At 49.5% G+C, this 14598-nt stretch overlaps 7 protein-coding genes across 7 annotated transcripts; 4 read left to right on the top strand and 3 right to left on the bottom strand.

The window, feature by feature from the left end:
* The first annotated feature begins 690 nt into the window (after positions 1 to 690).
* Positions 691 to 1813, top strand: BDW43DRAFT_77 (uncharacterized protein). The gene has a single exon (XM_032050493.1). It carries the CDS (start codon positions 942 to 944, stop codon positions 1710 to 1712), a length of 771 nt encoding a protein of 256 aa, XP_031906138.1. The 5' UTR covers positions 691 to 941; the 3' UTR covers positions 1713 to 1813.
* A 101-nt stretch (positions 1814 to 1914) lies between these two features.
* BDW43DRAFT_257516 (uncharacterized protein) lies at positions 1915 to 2575 on the top strand (the record flags this gene model as incomplete). The annotated part of the gene is made up of 1 exon (XM_032039895.1): positions 1915 to 2575. One exon carries the CDS (start codon positions 1915 to 1917, stop codon positions 2467 to 2469), a length of 555 nt encoding a protein of 184 aa, XP_031906137.1. The 3' UTR covers positions 2470 to 2575.
* An 868-nt stretch (positions 2576 to 3443) lies between these two features.
* BDW43DRAFT_295785 (uncharacterized protein) lies at positions 3444 to 5200 on the bottom strand (the record flags this gene model as incomplete). The annotated part of the gene is made up of 6 exons (XM_032044104.1): positions 3444 to 3617; positions 3768 to 3956; positions 4011 to 4105; positions 4286 to 4295; positions 4926 to 5010; positions 5112 to 5200. The coding sequence occupies 6 exons, from the start codon at positions 5198 to 5200 to the stop codon at positions 3444 to 3446; spliced, it is 642 nt and encodes a 213-aa protein (XP_031906136.1).
* Positions 5201 to 6266: 1066 nt separating this feature from the next.
* BDW43DRAFT_305089 (thiamine diphosphate-binding protein) lies at positions 6267 to 7466 on the bottom strand (the record flags this gene model as incomplete). The annotated part of the gene is made up of 1 exon (XM_032045734.1): positions 6267 to 7466. One exon carries the CDS (start codon positions 7464 to 7466, stop codon positions 6267 to 6269), a length of 1200 nt encoding a protein of 399 aa, XP_031906135.1.
* Positions 7467 to 8638: 1172 nt separating this feature from the next.
* BDW43DRAFT_305088 (uncharacterized protein) lies at positions 8639 to 9790 on the top strand (the record flags this gene model as incomplete). The annotated part of the gene is made up of 1 exon (XM_032045733.1): positions 8639 to 9790. One exon carries the CDS (start codon positions 8639 to 8641, stop codon positions 9788 to 9790), a length of 1152 nt encoding a protein of 383 aa, XP_031906134.1.
* Positions 9791 to 10250: 460 nt separating this feature from the next.
* On the bottom strand, positions 10251 to 11435 carry BDW43DRAFT_305087 (phosphoenolpyruvate phosphomutase-domain-containing protein; the record flags this gene model as incomplete). The annotated part of the gene is made up of 1 exon (XM_032045732.1): positions 10251 to 11435. The coding sequence occupies one exon, from the start codon at positions 11433 to 11435 to the stop codon at positions 10251 to 10253; it is 1185 nt and encodes a 394-aa protein (XP_031906133.1).
* Positions 11436 to 13364: 1929 nt separating this feature from the next.
* On the top strand, positions 13365 to 14580 carry BDW43DRAFT_317616 (isopenicillin N synthase family dioxygenase; the record flags this gene model as incomplete). The annotated part of the gene is made up of 2 exons (XM_032048557.1): positions 13365 to 13833; positions 13920 to 14580. Exons 1-2 carry the CDS (start codon positions 13382 to 13384, stop codon positions 14578 to 14580), a joined length of 1113 nt encoding a protein of 370 aa, XP_031906132.1. The 5' UTR covers positions 13365 to 13381.
* Positions 14581 to 14598: the final 18 nt, after the last annotated feature.

The following is a 14598-nucleotide window of genomic DNA, read 5'->3' as shown; positions in this document are numbered from 1 at the left end:
AGAACCGGAAACTGACCGACCACGGCTCTAGGCATATCCCCATGTTACCCCACTGTAAAGTGGGCTTTGGCGGCAAATCGCGCAGTGGAGGCGTCAGGCCTTGAGTATACCCGTGTGGTCAATGGCCTATTTCTGGACTAGTACGGCCTTCCGCATTGGAGAAGCCACCTCAAGCCATGGGTCAACGCGGTCAACGTGGCAAAGAGACGGGCCCAGGGATGGATTGGCGAAGGTGAATTTCATCACCTCTCAAGATATGGCGCGGGTTGTTGCCAGACTCATGGATTTGCCGGAGTGGTCGCCTGTGAGCGTTATCGCTGGCCAAAGTACAACCAAGAATATCCTGCAACTAGCTGAAAAAGCCCGAGGTGAGATTCTTTGGCGATTATCAGAGAGAGTCCTCTGGCTGATTCAAGAACAAGTGAACGATTTTCTGTGATATACGACCGCCTCCATGGCCTCCGAAACGGCCGAATATCCTTTCCCGAATTTCAGGAGACTGGACTGGAAGGCACTGGGCGATCATCGGAGTCCATTTTCGCGCTCTTCCATTATATCTCCAGCATTGGAGGGTATACTGTCCCCAGCGACAATGTTTTGGACGCTCAGTTTCCCGATATTCGAATGACGACGGCGAGGGAGGTCATTAAATCCTCGTGGCGAGACCGGTGATAGTGAGTTCAGGGCATGTACTCTTGTAACCCATGCGTACTCCAGATGGTGCCCCTTCACAGTCTCCACCTTTGTAGGCGACCAAATAGTGGAGATTTTAACTCGTCTTGGATTTTAGCGTGTTCACCATTTCAATGAGCCTCGCTGGAGCCAACATCATTAATAGTATGGATCGCCATGTCAGCCTTGTCGTCCTGAATAGCAACTGTTGTTCCTTTCGTTCTCGTAGCGTCCACACGCCAATGCTTCCAAAGTAAGAGCCAAAAATCATGATGAGTGAAAAGCAGATAGACGAGAAGGAAGTGATTGACGACGCGATCCTGGACCCGCTTTTTTTCCTGCTCTCTGCTCGCCGTGGCATCGAGCGCGATCCGCGTGTTCGCCAGACTGCGATTCCAGACGTTTACACCGTCAATTATCGCGGGAAATCTGGGGTCAAACCCATTAACCGAACTCCCTTCATTTCTCGATTTATTTGTGGTTTGGGGAGATTTCAACCCAAGCGAGTCTTCCCCTTTTGCTCCCCCACGCTTATCTCTGAGTTAACACCGGCTAGATGGAGTATGGTTGCGAGTGTCTTCGGACTCATGCGGTCCATATGCGGCGTTATCGAAAAGTCCAAAATGGACACTGAAAGGCAAGTTTTCTCAAGGAAATTTGAGGTCGCTCTCGCCTGCGCGGTTCTCATGAGTTTGATCTTCTTCTTCGCCAAACAGTACGCCCGACGCCACGCCGCCGCCGCGACACCTCCCCAGTATGACCCAGAGTCGTACCAGTGCCGGCTAGTCACGGCCATGAAGAGGATAGATCTACAATACAAGGAGATAACCACAGCGACGATGTTGGAGATGGAGAGCTACTGGAAGGATGAAAGGGCCTTGTGCGAGCGGTTTCGCATCGATGGTCTTGTAGATCCAGAGGATGAACATCTGATCTATGATGTGGTGGTAAAATTCTACGAAAATGGGGGCGTTGTACTGCTTTTCCCCTCGGCAACTCCGTCGCAGCCAAAGCCGGGTGTGGTGATTTCGAAAGTGTAGATAGTCGAGAATGATATGTTGATGCATATCTTTACCCGAAACATTGAATTCTTATCACGCTATTTTAACACCTCGTGTCAGGCGGTTATCATCGGCCGAACAGATAATGAGTCATCGTGTAAGTCATATCCTTCGTGTTAGCAGAAGCCGACAGAGAGCAAGTTGGTGATACTTCTCGCATTGGGAGAACTCTCTGTCAGCGATGGGCATTCAAGTGATTCTCGTCTCCGGCCGATCTGGGGTGGGAAAGACCTCCGTCGCCAATGAAATATCTGAGCAGCTGCGAAACCGTAATAGCCCTCACGCTCATATCGACGGCGACAACTTGGACATGATCTGTCCCGAGGAAGAGGGATCCGACCTGATGCTGAGCAATCTTGCGGCTATGTGGGGGAACTACTACTCCAAGCGAGGCTGCAAAAAGCTGATTCTCTCCGGAACGGCCATGGTGCTTGAGCATGAAGTTATTCGAGAGACGCTTGAACGAGTCATGCGGGACTCAACGCAACCGACGAGCCCGGACGACGCCACCGTTGATATAAAAGGCTTTATTCTAACGTCGCCAGATGACGTGATTAAAGACAGACTCAAAAGGAGGGAAATAGGTAGCCTCCTAGAGCAGCACTTGCACCGGAGCCAGAAAATGGCTGCTGTGCTGGAGAACGAGGTGGGCGATTGGGCCTGCTGTGTCCCAACGGACGGCCGAACAGTCCAAGATATTGCTATGGAGGTGTTGGTTCGTGCACAGTGGCGATGAGAGCATATCCGTGTAATCCTAGAGGTTTTCCTCGGATGATGGTGTTTGAACAAATACCATGTCCCTGGTGCAGAGACAATTTAGCCACCGAAAAGGAACATCAGACTATATATCGGCTATCCATTTAAACGGGAATCTGTAAACTTTCGGATAAAAGCTCTTAGCTATAAATTAGTAAAAGTATTAATAGTAGAAAAGAAGTACGAGTCAGCTTCTTTTTAATAGTCATCTACTGCTTGATTCTTAGCATTAGTATTTTCTTTTCTAGCATTCTCACTTTCTTTAGCCTACGTATCCTTACTTAATTGAAGTTAGTTAACAGGTCTTCAACCCCGTATTGTAGACGTCCTTACCAAAACACGCTGTTTAAATAGTCACGCAGTACACCTGGGGTCATCAGGTGCGGCAGGCATGCAGAAGGAGCGAAGCAGATAAGGAGTCAGAATGGAGGCCACGCGTATATCTAATGGTGAGGCAGCGGAGCAGCGCTGTGGCGGGTGTTTTGGTTGATTTTGTGCTTCTTCGTTGTGGCGATACGCCGATCTCATGCGTCTACTGATTGGGACTGAGGGCCTACATAATGTGCAGCTTAGATTCTTTCTCACCGGCGAGGCGCCTGCATAGCCAAATATTCAGTAGTTAGGCTTTATCAGGCTAATAGAGTCTTGATTGTCTGGTTAATTGCTTGAGTCTGTATGCCTTGTTTACTCCAGTTTTACTTTCAGTGGTCGTGACTACAGATTCTGCGCAGGAAAAGTAAGAGCAATCAATGATGGATGAATGGACAAGTATCCAAGACAAACAAGGTCATTCTCTAGATAATCTGATAATTACCTTGAAAATGGATAGCTACAATAAGAAAGTATAGAAGGTGACGCTGCTATCTTATATACTAGATTGGCTTATACATTGAGCAACTGTTCCAAAAGAACTATCTCAATTATATTTAAGCTAGTACCTTATAAGACGTTCTTCTACATGTTACTGTTAATTGCTGGCAGTGCGTCTTGTAGCTTGCGCCAGGACTGCCTGCCGTGCTGGGCAGCAGTTCCTGGCTGAAACTCAGCTATCCACATTCTCCGGTCAAAAGTTTCCAATAAAACCCAGCCATTGAATCCTTTATCTGCAATCCCGGACTTTAACAACTTCTTGTAGTGTTATATATACACCCAGCTGGGTCTTTAGGGGAAATGGTCGAGCGTGCTGTGACCAGGTCAACTGCGGTGCTTCGCCTTCGAGACACCGCAGATAGAATGTCAAAAAGAGGGATTAAATCATTCACCGTCCTAGAGTTGCACATAGAAGATATTATCACGAGGGTAGTGGTCTTGAAAATCGCGCAGTGACGCTCGTAGATTATGATCCGCGTTGGGCAGTTTACCATCAGGATTAAATGGACTGGCCCATAGTTTGGTAAGCCCGTGGAAGCTGTCCAGATAGAGCCCAAAGTTCGGTTGATCCACAGCTTGCGTGATGCGTAACGCGCTCTGCCATGTCGAACAATGGGTCGACCATCAAATAGGCTCATATGCAATGGCGACAATCGGCTGTTGGGCGCTGGCAATGTCTGCCAGCTGCTGTAGCTCCGAGACGACCACTGCCTCCTCTCCCGTGCTGTCGCTGCTATTATTCCCAGCTAATCAAGAGGACGTTGATAAGCTACGGGAGCACCAGAAATGGCTGGAAGCCCTAGAGTGGGCGAACTGAACGGGGAACCATGGTTTCCTATAAAATCGACAGCGTACGAAAGAGAAGACACGCAAGGAGACGGAAGACTTCTACAGAACGTTTAAAGAGGAAAATAACGCGGAAATACGAAGAATCCCCTGGCTGAGTGGACCAAAGGCATATGGATCAATGGCAACTTTCCTCTCTCAGGAAAGCGATATGACCCGGCTACTTCATCAAAAGTTTGTACAAATCTCAGGGGCGATCTCATTCACAACCGAGTACCACTATACGGCGGCCGGTGCAATGTCGTAACTGCCAGAGCTATGGCCATAAACAAGCGCGATGCAAAGCTACAACGGTGTGTGGAAAGTGCGCTGGATCACATCAAAAATACGAATGTACAGAAACCTAGAAGTGCGGTGCGTGTCAAGGCACACATCAAGCATCTGACCAACAGTGCCCACGGTGGATAGATGAAATCAACAGGATACAAGGCTGAAGGCAAGGAAACACGCTTATTATCTGCCAATGCCATCCAACACAACATGGATCTGATCACCGTGCGATCGAAGCAACATTTGCAACCCTAGCTCAACCAACATCCCCTATAAAAGTCTCCACTGAACCCCCTCGATACCAATGGAACAAGGCCCAGTGGAACGAAATCACCAAACAGCTCGATCACACTATGAAGTTAGTTCCCGAGATCCAGGACGTTGTAGAGCTAGAAATGCAACTAGGGTCAGTGAGGGACAGAGTCTCTGAAGTCATCAAAGCCTATGTACCACATGTGCGGCCCTCGCCCTATTGCAAGCGATGGTAAACCACTGAACTGACAAATTTGCGTGATGATCACTCGGTAGGGCGTTTCTGTTATTACTCTGAAGGAATTTCTGTAGGTCTTCGTGTGTCCCTTGAAGACCTGTAATCGCCCGTTGTAGGGATAGAATTTCTTCTTGTGCCTCTGTTACCTCTCGAATGTAGCCCCGCAAAGCTTCGCGAGGGTTCCCGTCAGTTGAATAACGGCGATGACGCTCGCCGCCGAGGATACAGCATCCATTTAGAAGGACACAGCATAAAAACACAGACACAACAGAGGGTCCGGGGAAGAGCGACGGCCGTCACCGTCTTGTCCATCGCATCTGGTTTCCCGAGTTGTACTGGTAATTTTAAGGCATACAACTTCACAGGCAGTTTCACTGTCGAGAATTGCAGGGTCGATTGGAATTGTCTCTTCTGTACGTTGACTGCTTGTTAATCCAAGAAGAAAGTCCTGGACTCCTTCGACGAAGCCATCCAGGAACGTAGGTTCCGGATCCACCATATTACATGTGCCCAAGGGAGGCGAGGTATACACGGGCCATAACGGCATGCTTGAAGGAATATTCACAGATGGACGGGGAGGAAGTGGGCAATGCAAGACTGGTTGTGAGGGTGAAGCGGGAGGGGAGTTTGAACGAGAAGGGCTGGGGTAGTGATTCAAGGTGCGAGGAAGCGGAGTCTGAGCACGATGATTTGGAGATGTCTTCTTTGTCGGCCGGGCAGGAAGGGAAGGGGCGCGGTTAAATCTGATTTTTTCTAAGGTTAACGACATAGCAGCAGGGCAGAAGGGTAGGGGTTGGAACTGTTGGATAGTGATAGAAATAGATGTATCCTATTGAGCCTTTAGAAAGGGTTTATATGTTTCTTGTCGCCGGAAGCGAAACCTCCAAATAAATCCACCCAAAATCACACTGACCGGTAATTCCGCTCGTTATCGCCCTCCAGCATGCGTGTGACAATGTTATCAAGAGGTGCCGAAGAGCCTACATCCAATTGATGGACTCAATTTCAACGCAAGATGGCACGTCTTAATCCCGAGTGAGAGACCGCGGTCTAAAGACATCATTTGCTTGTTATCCAGCAGATTGGCCTTTTTCGGTATGTAGTTATACAATGGCTTATAATATACTTCATACGTGAGTGTAGAATAACTGCATGGAAGTATTTAACTGCGAAAATACCATACAATCGCATCGTCCTGGATCTGCCCTTGTCTGTCCCCCGATACAAACACCACCCCTCGTGATTAGGCCAAGGGTACGATTCTCCCGGATGCACAACGCACGGGGCCTGTCGCCAAGACTTTATAGCTTGCTATTCGACCCAAAAGACTTCATGAACGCATCCTTCTGCTCTGTCGGCGTCTCAGTCGGGCGAGGCAACGACTTGCGCTCATCGCCATTGACGGGGACGAGGATTAGAGCGCTTCGATCAACGGACCGAAGCGCCTTTGTCACTCCGTCTGCCGTATCTACAATGAACTTCCTTTCGTACGGTAGGCCTTCAACGAGGGCCAGAAGGTCTCCTCGTCCGATCATCAGCGGCTGGTTTCCGGTCGAGCTATGCATCCCGTTGTAGATCACCACATGGACGACTCTCTGCTCCAGCAGGGGGGCGAGAATCGCATTGTTGCCTAGGTGCATCATGAAGGAACCATCGCCATCTATGCACACGACTCGGTTGGCCCGGCAGCCATTCGACACCCCGTGGGCGAGAGCGTAAGTGTGGCCCATCGCTCCGATGCAGAAGAAATTGCGAGCGATGCTTTGGCCTTTGTTCTTTCGCAGCATCCACAGCTCGCGGCTGTTGCCCCCAAGAGACGAGACGGAGATATCATTGGACTTCAGCGCCCCCAATATGCTCTCGATCGTGCTCTCTCTTGACAGGACCGGCTTTTCAGTCGATGACGATAGCCACTTGACTGTCTTCGACTGGGTCGCGGCCGCGGACGCCCAACGGGCCACCACGGGGCCTGTGTATGCGGCAAAAGACTTTGCGCGAACGAGCAACGCGACGGGGGTGTTGCCTTGCTTTGCTCTGGCTACGAGGCGCCCGACTGAACTCCGAGCCAGAGATAAGCCTTCCGGGAGGATCTCGTACGGAATATTGTTGGCTTCGAGATTCTTCAGGATATTGGGGCCGATGAGGTTATGTTGCGGTTCGTCCTTCTCGCCGGGCCGTCCACGCCAACCGATCATCAGAAGCATGGGGATGCCGAACACCTCCTTGGCCACCAAAGATTGTAGAGGGTTTAGTGCATTTGAGTAGCCAGAGTTTTGCATGTAGACTAGGGCTAGATTGCCAGTAGACAGATAGTAGCCGGCGGCCAGGGCCACCGCGGCGCCCTCGCTTGCCACCGTAACATGCTTGCGCGTGCATTTCACAGCTGCCAGGTAGCTCAAGAAAGGACTCAGAGTTGAGTCGGGGACGCCAAAGGAGCGGTCAATTCCGTTCGCCTTGAGGACCTCTCCATAGAATTTCTCTGGATCAAGTGGGGTTTCCATGATCAGGCTGTCTGCCTCGAGGCTTCTATTAATGAGCCAATGGTCAAGGAAGGATCGAAGAAAGAGCATGCAGCCTTGCTCTGATACAGCCGTGCAGGCTTGACGCAGAGAATGAATAATGATTCATATGAAGCGCCACCTACAGACGGAGGCACCGCCTGTATGTATTTTCCTTCATACAGTCTCTAGCGAAATCGCCTTCACCATCAGGCATATGATGATTATCTTCTGGGCCCATTGCCAAGATCTTAGTACGAATAAATTATAGAGCAGGCACTCTTAAATTGAAGGTCTATGCGAATGTAGTCGGGTATTTAACACGAATATTATAGAACATGCATACTGTGCACTACAATACCAATTTGAAATGCACTTTGCCGTGTATCCTCAGTCCCTAATTTATGCATCTCACCCCATTTTTACTTCCTTTTTAACAGGTTGCCCAATAAAATATTTGTGCTCGAGCCTCGGCAGTGGGGCCAAAACATCATCATATAATTGCTGTGGTGAAGGCGATTTCGCCAAAGACTGTACCAGTCTGAGGCCTCTGGTTCAATATCCATCGCTGCGCACACTATTCAGAATGAATATACACCCCGCGATCGGACACTTTGCGCCATTTTCCAGTCGTGTGACAGGACCACCGCTTCGGGGAACCGTCGGGGAGCTATGGATTTAGCTGCAGGACTGCTTTACCATATATCGATACTAGAATCTGGGCCGAGTCATGCGTCCCCCTGACTCAGTGATGCATGCATTAGTTAGCAGTCGGTTCCAGCCCGCTGATATTTCCCGATTGAGGTACTGACTTCACCATTTAGGTAGCAGAGCACGCGAGAGAGGTTGTATAATGGCCTCGTATAACCCCCTGTTCTTCGTTACATTTTTAACAGATGGGTTACACACCTCAAAAAGTAGAACTGGGGAACTTCGGATCCTGCGAGCTCTGGGGCTACGAGGGACTCCACGTCAGACCCTCCACGTCTGGCCCTGTGGAGAGAGCTGACAGGGTACATTGCTGATAGTCTGACTTAACGGAAAACAAGCCTTCTCCCCTTCTGAAGTCGAGACGCATCGCTTCGGCAAACTCATTTGTCTCTATTTCGGAGAAAATCGCTGTACAATAATTCCTTCCTCGCCAAGTTGGCCGCAACATATGAATTTCCGTCTACATGCACATTACGTCAAATATTCGAAACCTGGAAAAATTCCTCACGGCGTTCCCGTGGGCGGGATCGCAGCAACTGACGGAAGCCGACCTCATTGAAAATGTCGCTGCTCTGCCAGATAGTCGGGCTCATCTCTGGGATCTGGTCGCTGCCAAAGTGGTTGCTGTTGGAGACACCGTGACAGAGGACCGCGAGGGCCGTGAGCGACCTTTGGTGCTGAACGAGCTGCTGATTGCCCCCCTTGTTGGCCGCGAGTCCAGCCTGGGCCACAGCTCGGTTCTGCCCATTGAGGGAATCGTGGTGGGCTCAACGATCGACTACGTCAGCACTGGAGGCGGCCTGGGGATATCCCCAGACAATCCTCCGGGCAAGGGCGACCCGTCCAAAGTCCGGCTCCTCGGCTTATTGTGCTATGCGGACGGCCAAGTAGCCAAAGCGCAGGACTTTGCCAAAGACTTGCCATCCGCGGCCACATTGAAACCGGTCATTATCGTGGTGGGATCCAAGTCCGATGTCGGCAAGACGACCGTCTGCATCGACCTCCTGAAGAGTCTTGCTGCTGCAGGGCGGCAGGTTGGCGTTGCGAAAGCCTCAGGCACTGCGCAGCGTATGGAGATTGAAGAGCTGGCAGTGCATGCGAACGAAGGTCTCGATACGGCGGATGCCGGGATGCCAACCACCTACCCTCCCTCCCAGGAGTCGGACAAGTGGGCTGAATCCACGCACCAAAAATCCCTTCTGGCGGTTGAATCGAACCTTCGGGCCCTGTCCGTTGCTAACGAGGTCATCCTGGTGGAGTTCGGAGGCGATTTGCTGTCTGCAAGTGTGCCTGAGATCCTGGAGGACCCGGGCCGCCTGAACATCGTCGCAGTGATCATGGTGGCAGAGTCGGCGACCGCGGCTATCGGAATGGAAACAAAACTGCTCAGGATCTCTCTGAGATATGCAAGCATACCCTACTACGTCGCGGGGCCAACGGCAACTCTCAGGGCGAACAGGAATCGCGTGGAGCGTGAAACGCGATGTGCAGGATGCTACGACCTCTGGAGCAAGAATAACTCTCGTGCATCCCAGAGTCAACGAGATGCGAGCACTGCCTCTTCGCAGGAATTAACACGGAAGCTGCTGGAGCATTGTGGCCTGGGACTTGTTTAGTTGTTGCTCAGGTCAATGGACTGTGTGACCGTCGAGATCTGTAGAAGACTTTCCCAAGCAGATAAAAGCCTAAGACAAAATAACTGAGACATCCGTAGCGCGGCCTTATTTGACTACATGGACTCTGTACATAGCGCAAACTTGACAGTTTCCTCAAGGGATTCATGGTCATTCAATTCTACACAAGTGTTTTGTAGTAGTGGGCTTCTGTGAATGAGAACCGGTCATCGACAACAATTAAGTCTCCTGATTCGACAACTTACCACCCATTTTACAAGACGTTCTACGAGGCTCACTGTCTTTCTAGAAGTCTTTTCGGATTTTCCATTGCTAGTAACTATAGCTTTTACAATCAAGTCTGAGGAAAATACATTTATATAAATAGCGTGACTGAAAATGCCCGAGACTTGAACATCTGTATCTGTGGATGTTTTTCTTCGATTCATTGGTTACGCTAACCTCAAAGCTTGGCTGTATACGGTTCCTTCCCCTCTTCTTCCAAGAAGAGATTGTTCAAAGGAGAAACTTGGTGGCTGTTGATATTGAGAAGCTCCTTAGCGGTGATGATATAGTTGTCCGCCGCGCTGGCATTTTGGCCCTCGAGAAGCACCTTGATCACTTTCTTCATGTGAATTAGGGCGTATATCGTTGCCAGTGCGCGATATTCTTGTGCTGACTCGCTCAGACTTTCAGCCTTCTCTAATTTCTGTAGAAGGTACCCGAAGTTCCGAAATTGAAGGGCACGGTCCCAAGACTTGTTCCCAAACGAGAAGCCCCACTGTCTCGTGGCCAGCAAGAAGCTCGACATAGCATCAACTGCGGTAATCTTCGCCCTCATTAAATGATTCGCATAAATGATGATATTTGCCCCGGCCTGATGCAACTCCTGGTCTGTAATAGAGCCGTAGGTGGTTGGTACCACAACCAGGGGCGTGTCCGCATCTTGGGATCGGAACTGATTCAGAAATGACAAGACCTCGAGCGGGGTTTTCGCTTTGCTGTGGATCATAATAGCATCTGCTCCGCGGCTCTTGTAGAGTTCCGCACGCGCCAGCGCATCTTCGAGGGCCAGCTGGACCGACGCTAATTCTTTGGCTTCATCCTCCTCCGGCGTGCGGGTGGTGAAGCTCTCGATCCGTGCGGTAATCATGATCTCGCTGTCTCCGGTGGCAGCTCTGAATGCTTGAAGGATCCTCGCAAACTCGTACATATTAGCCTGGCCCTGGGAGTGGGAGGCGCCAGCAAGAGAGTTGACCTTCTGACCCGGCGCCGTCAATCTCTTGTCTTCAATTATCACCATGGAGATGCCCAGGGACAGCAGACACGAGATCAATTGTGGAATCTCCTCGACATTGCCACCACTATCTGCGTCAAACGCAGCGCAGAGCGGACGGCGCCCATCGTGCTCAATATTGTTGTTCGGGCCCGACATGTGCATTGCACGCTGAAGAGGGGAGATCAATTCTGTATCTGGGATCCCCAAATACGTGGTCTGGGTCAGGCCACTCAGCCAAATTCCATCAAAAGATTCGCCATTTTCACTGAATGTCCCGCGGATTGTCTCCTTGGTGGCATGGTCATGAGCCTCCAGTAGCCGAACTCGGCCCTGGTTTTTCTTCAACACGGACTTGATGGAAGGAGACATTGTACGAACTCGAGTGACTGTCAATTTGCCAAAGGCTGCAGTACCACGGAATCCGATATCTATCTACTGCCTTTGGGTACCTCAAGCGCCCTCTCAAGCTAGAGATCCAGGTAGGCGACTACGCTGCGTGCATCTGAATCGGGGATCCTATCCTTGCAAGGGGACCCGGTGTATGTAGGCCGGTTTCTACAAAGGAAATTTCATGCATCCTGAAGGCTGAATCACGTCATCGACTTGAGTAATTGAGACCAACTTTACAAAGCCTTTGTATAGCATTTTTGAGGTTTTGACCTAATGCACACCGCAATGCAACGTAAAAAGTCCGACCCCAAGCACCATTTTGAGAAGACCACTCTCATTGATTATAAGACGGAAGATCTTTGACTAAAATATGGATGGGAGAGTGACGCAGTCGAGTCTCCAGCCGAACAATATTTGCGCCGAAGCAGAAGAACGGAACCCTTTTCTTGTGTCTCGATTACTGTGAATTATTACAAAAATCGTCGTGAAATAGCCATTGCCACCTTGTCCACCAAAGGGGACCTCAGTATTGTTGCCTATAGACCAAATACACAAGGTGATACGTGGAAACCTGCATTCGTTACTCCCCACGGAACAGACGGGCCGGTGAGGAGGCATGCGACCTGCTAGTTTAGTTGGCCGATATGTACACGCTAAGCCCTAAAGTGGGCTTTGGTATGCAAAGTCGGATTTGGTCCGTGCGCAGTGTCCAACATTCTTAAGGCCGAAGTGGGTCTCGTTTCTATTCCTGTTCGTTTTGATACTTGTGCTGTCCGACTATCCATGCACCTATCATTTTATGGAATACTAACAAAATATAGAGCTAGATTGGAACTCAGTCTAAATTGATATCTATTATGTTGGTGTGATGGCCTGTATGTCACGTGGTTAGGCAGGCCTACTTCCCACAACACAATCCTTGTATGATAGTGTTTCTCCTCCCATAGTTGAATTCAGTTGGAAATGCTATAATATCTAGCTATCTACCGTGGAATAGCTATCTGTGAATGAGCAGTCATCACAGTTGGTATTGTTGGTTGCTCTGCCCTGCATACCAAGCGTGAGAGCATACATGTGACATATGACAGATAGTGCTCCCAGGCCAATGCCCATCTTGATCCCCTTGGAGGGGCGGGCAGCTAATTTAATCATGTAACTTCATCCGGCCCCATTCAGTGCGCTACAAGTCCATTTGTTCTGTTTTGGGAAGGGATAGTTCAGGTCCACTCATACACCACCAACCATAGGCCAAATATGCAAGGTGATATGTGGAAACCTGCATTTGTTACTCGCCGCAGAACGGGCGGGCCGGTGAGAAAGTGTGTGATCTGTGCTGTAAGCCCATTTGTTCTGTTCGGAAGATATAATCCAGGTTCACTTATACACGACCAATCATGCTTGTTTCTGAGCTCATTATCTACCCAATAGAATAAAAGATATCAGGGGAAATGTAGAATCCAGAAAAAGAAGTCTGTAGCTAAAATCTTACTTAGTACTCTCTTAATAATATTTAATTAATAGCCCTTGCTAGCTCACTTATATTTACCTTTATATAATATGGTAGAGTTACAATCTCACTCTAAGGGTTACCTGGGTTAAAAAATAAATTTAATATAAAGTAACCTTAGTTAGCACCCTGTTCTCTAGCTTGGTAAAAGGAGAGATGCATATTATTATACAAGTGCATACATGACATTTATATATTTTTTACAAAGTATTCAATCTCTACAGGTGCAGCAAACCTGGCGCCCAGACTTATACACCAAGTATTGTTAAAATATATTTATAACCCTCGAGCGTGAGACCCAATGATGTCATACCAAAGTGCCATTGTGTATAAGAAGTTGAAAAAAAATATGAGCAAACTATGGAGTTTGCGAAACACCGCGCCACCGGAGTAGATCGCTTGTCAGACACCGCAGAGAATGTCATCTACTAGGAAAATACCAGTCCTTGATCTGAATCTTGCAGAGGATCCCTCAACACGAGGACTGCTTCTTGATCAGTTGCACGATGCATTATTCAACATCGGTTTTCTGTATATTTCCAACCACGGAGTCTCGGAAGAGATCATAAGTGCTTTGTCAGAGAAGCTTCCGACGCTCTTTCATTTGCCGCCAGAACGAAAGAGGGAGTTGTCGAAAACTGAATCCCCCCAGTTCCTTGGTTTCAGTGACTTCGCCCAGGAAGCCACTCAGGGTAAGCTTGATTTGAGGGAGCAATACGACCTTGCCACGGAACTGCCCGAGGTCTACCAGAAGGATGCAGTCCCGAACGACCGGGGAAGAAATTTTTCAAACTTGTACTGGAGGCTCAGGGGCCCAAACGTGTGGCCGTCAGAGAATGAAGTGCCTGGCTTTAAGAAAGCGGCTAATGAGTAGGCACCTGCATGACGATGAGCAGCAAGTAGTTTGACTGACATTTCTACATTTTCTTGAATGCTTTCGCCGAATTATCCTACAGGTTCGTGCATCTCGTGGAAGAAGCATTTGGCATCCCAAGAGGGACATTCGATAGCTTCTTCAACGAGGATGCCGCTTCCACCGCCGCCGATGCCAACCCGGAGAGCGACTTTCTTCCTCCTCAACATCGGCTTAGACTCAACTTCTACCCGGCCATGCCGCCAGAGCAAGAGGGCCAAGGTGTAGGCCCGCACAAGGATATGGCTGGATGGCTCACCTTTCTCCACCAGGTCGGCTCTGAATGCGCCCTGGATGTGCAAGGCAGAGACGGCAGTTGGATTTCCGTCGACCCAATCCCAAACACTCTCGTTGTCAACTTAGGCTACGCCTTTGAAGCGGCCACCGAGGGTGCAGCCAGAGCCACAGTTCATCGAGTAAGGGCACCTTCACAGAAAGATCGATACTCGATCCCCTTTTTCATGGGTTTGCCACTCGAACTTAAGCTATCAGAGGTGAGGAGTTTTATCCCAGAGAGTGTCAAGGCGATGAGACGCAAAGAACTGGAGAATGGCGAATGGGCCATAGACAAGAAGATCGAAACCTTTTTGGACCCGAGATGGGACAGCATCGGTGAATCCGTACTGAGAAGATTCATTAGAGGATACAAGGAAACAGCTCTAAAATTCTATGGGCAGGAGGTTTATCAGTACTATACTCAGTGAAGTCATGTGGAGAAGCTG

Source organism: Aspergillus alliaceus (genome assembly GCF_009176365.1).
Source record: "Aspergillus alliaceus strain CBS 536.65 unplaced genomic scaffold BDW43scaffold_1, whole genome shotgun sequence".
Lineage (NCBI taxonomy): Eukaryota > Fungi > Ascomycota > Eurotiomycetes > Eurotiales > Aspergillaceae > Aspergillus > Aspergillus alliaceus.
The sequence above is the reverse complement of the archived record's forward strand: the minus strand, read 5'-3'. Positions and strand labels throughout refer to the sequence as shown.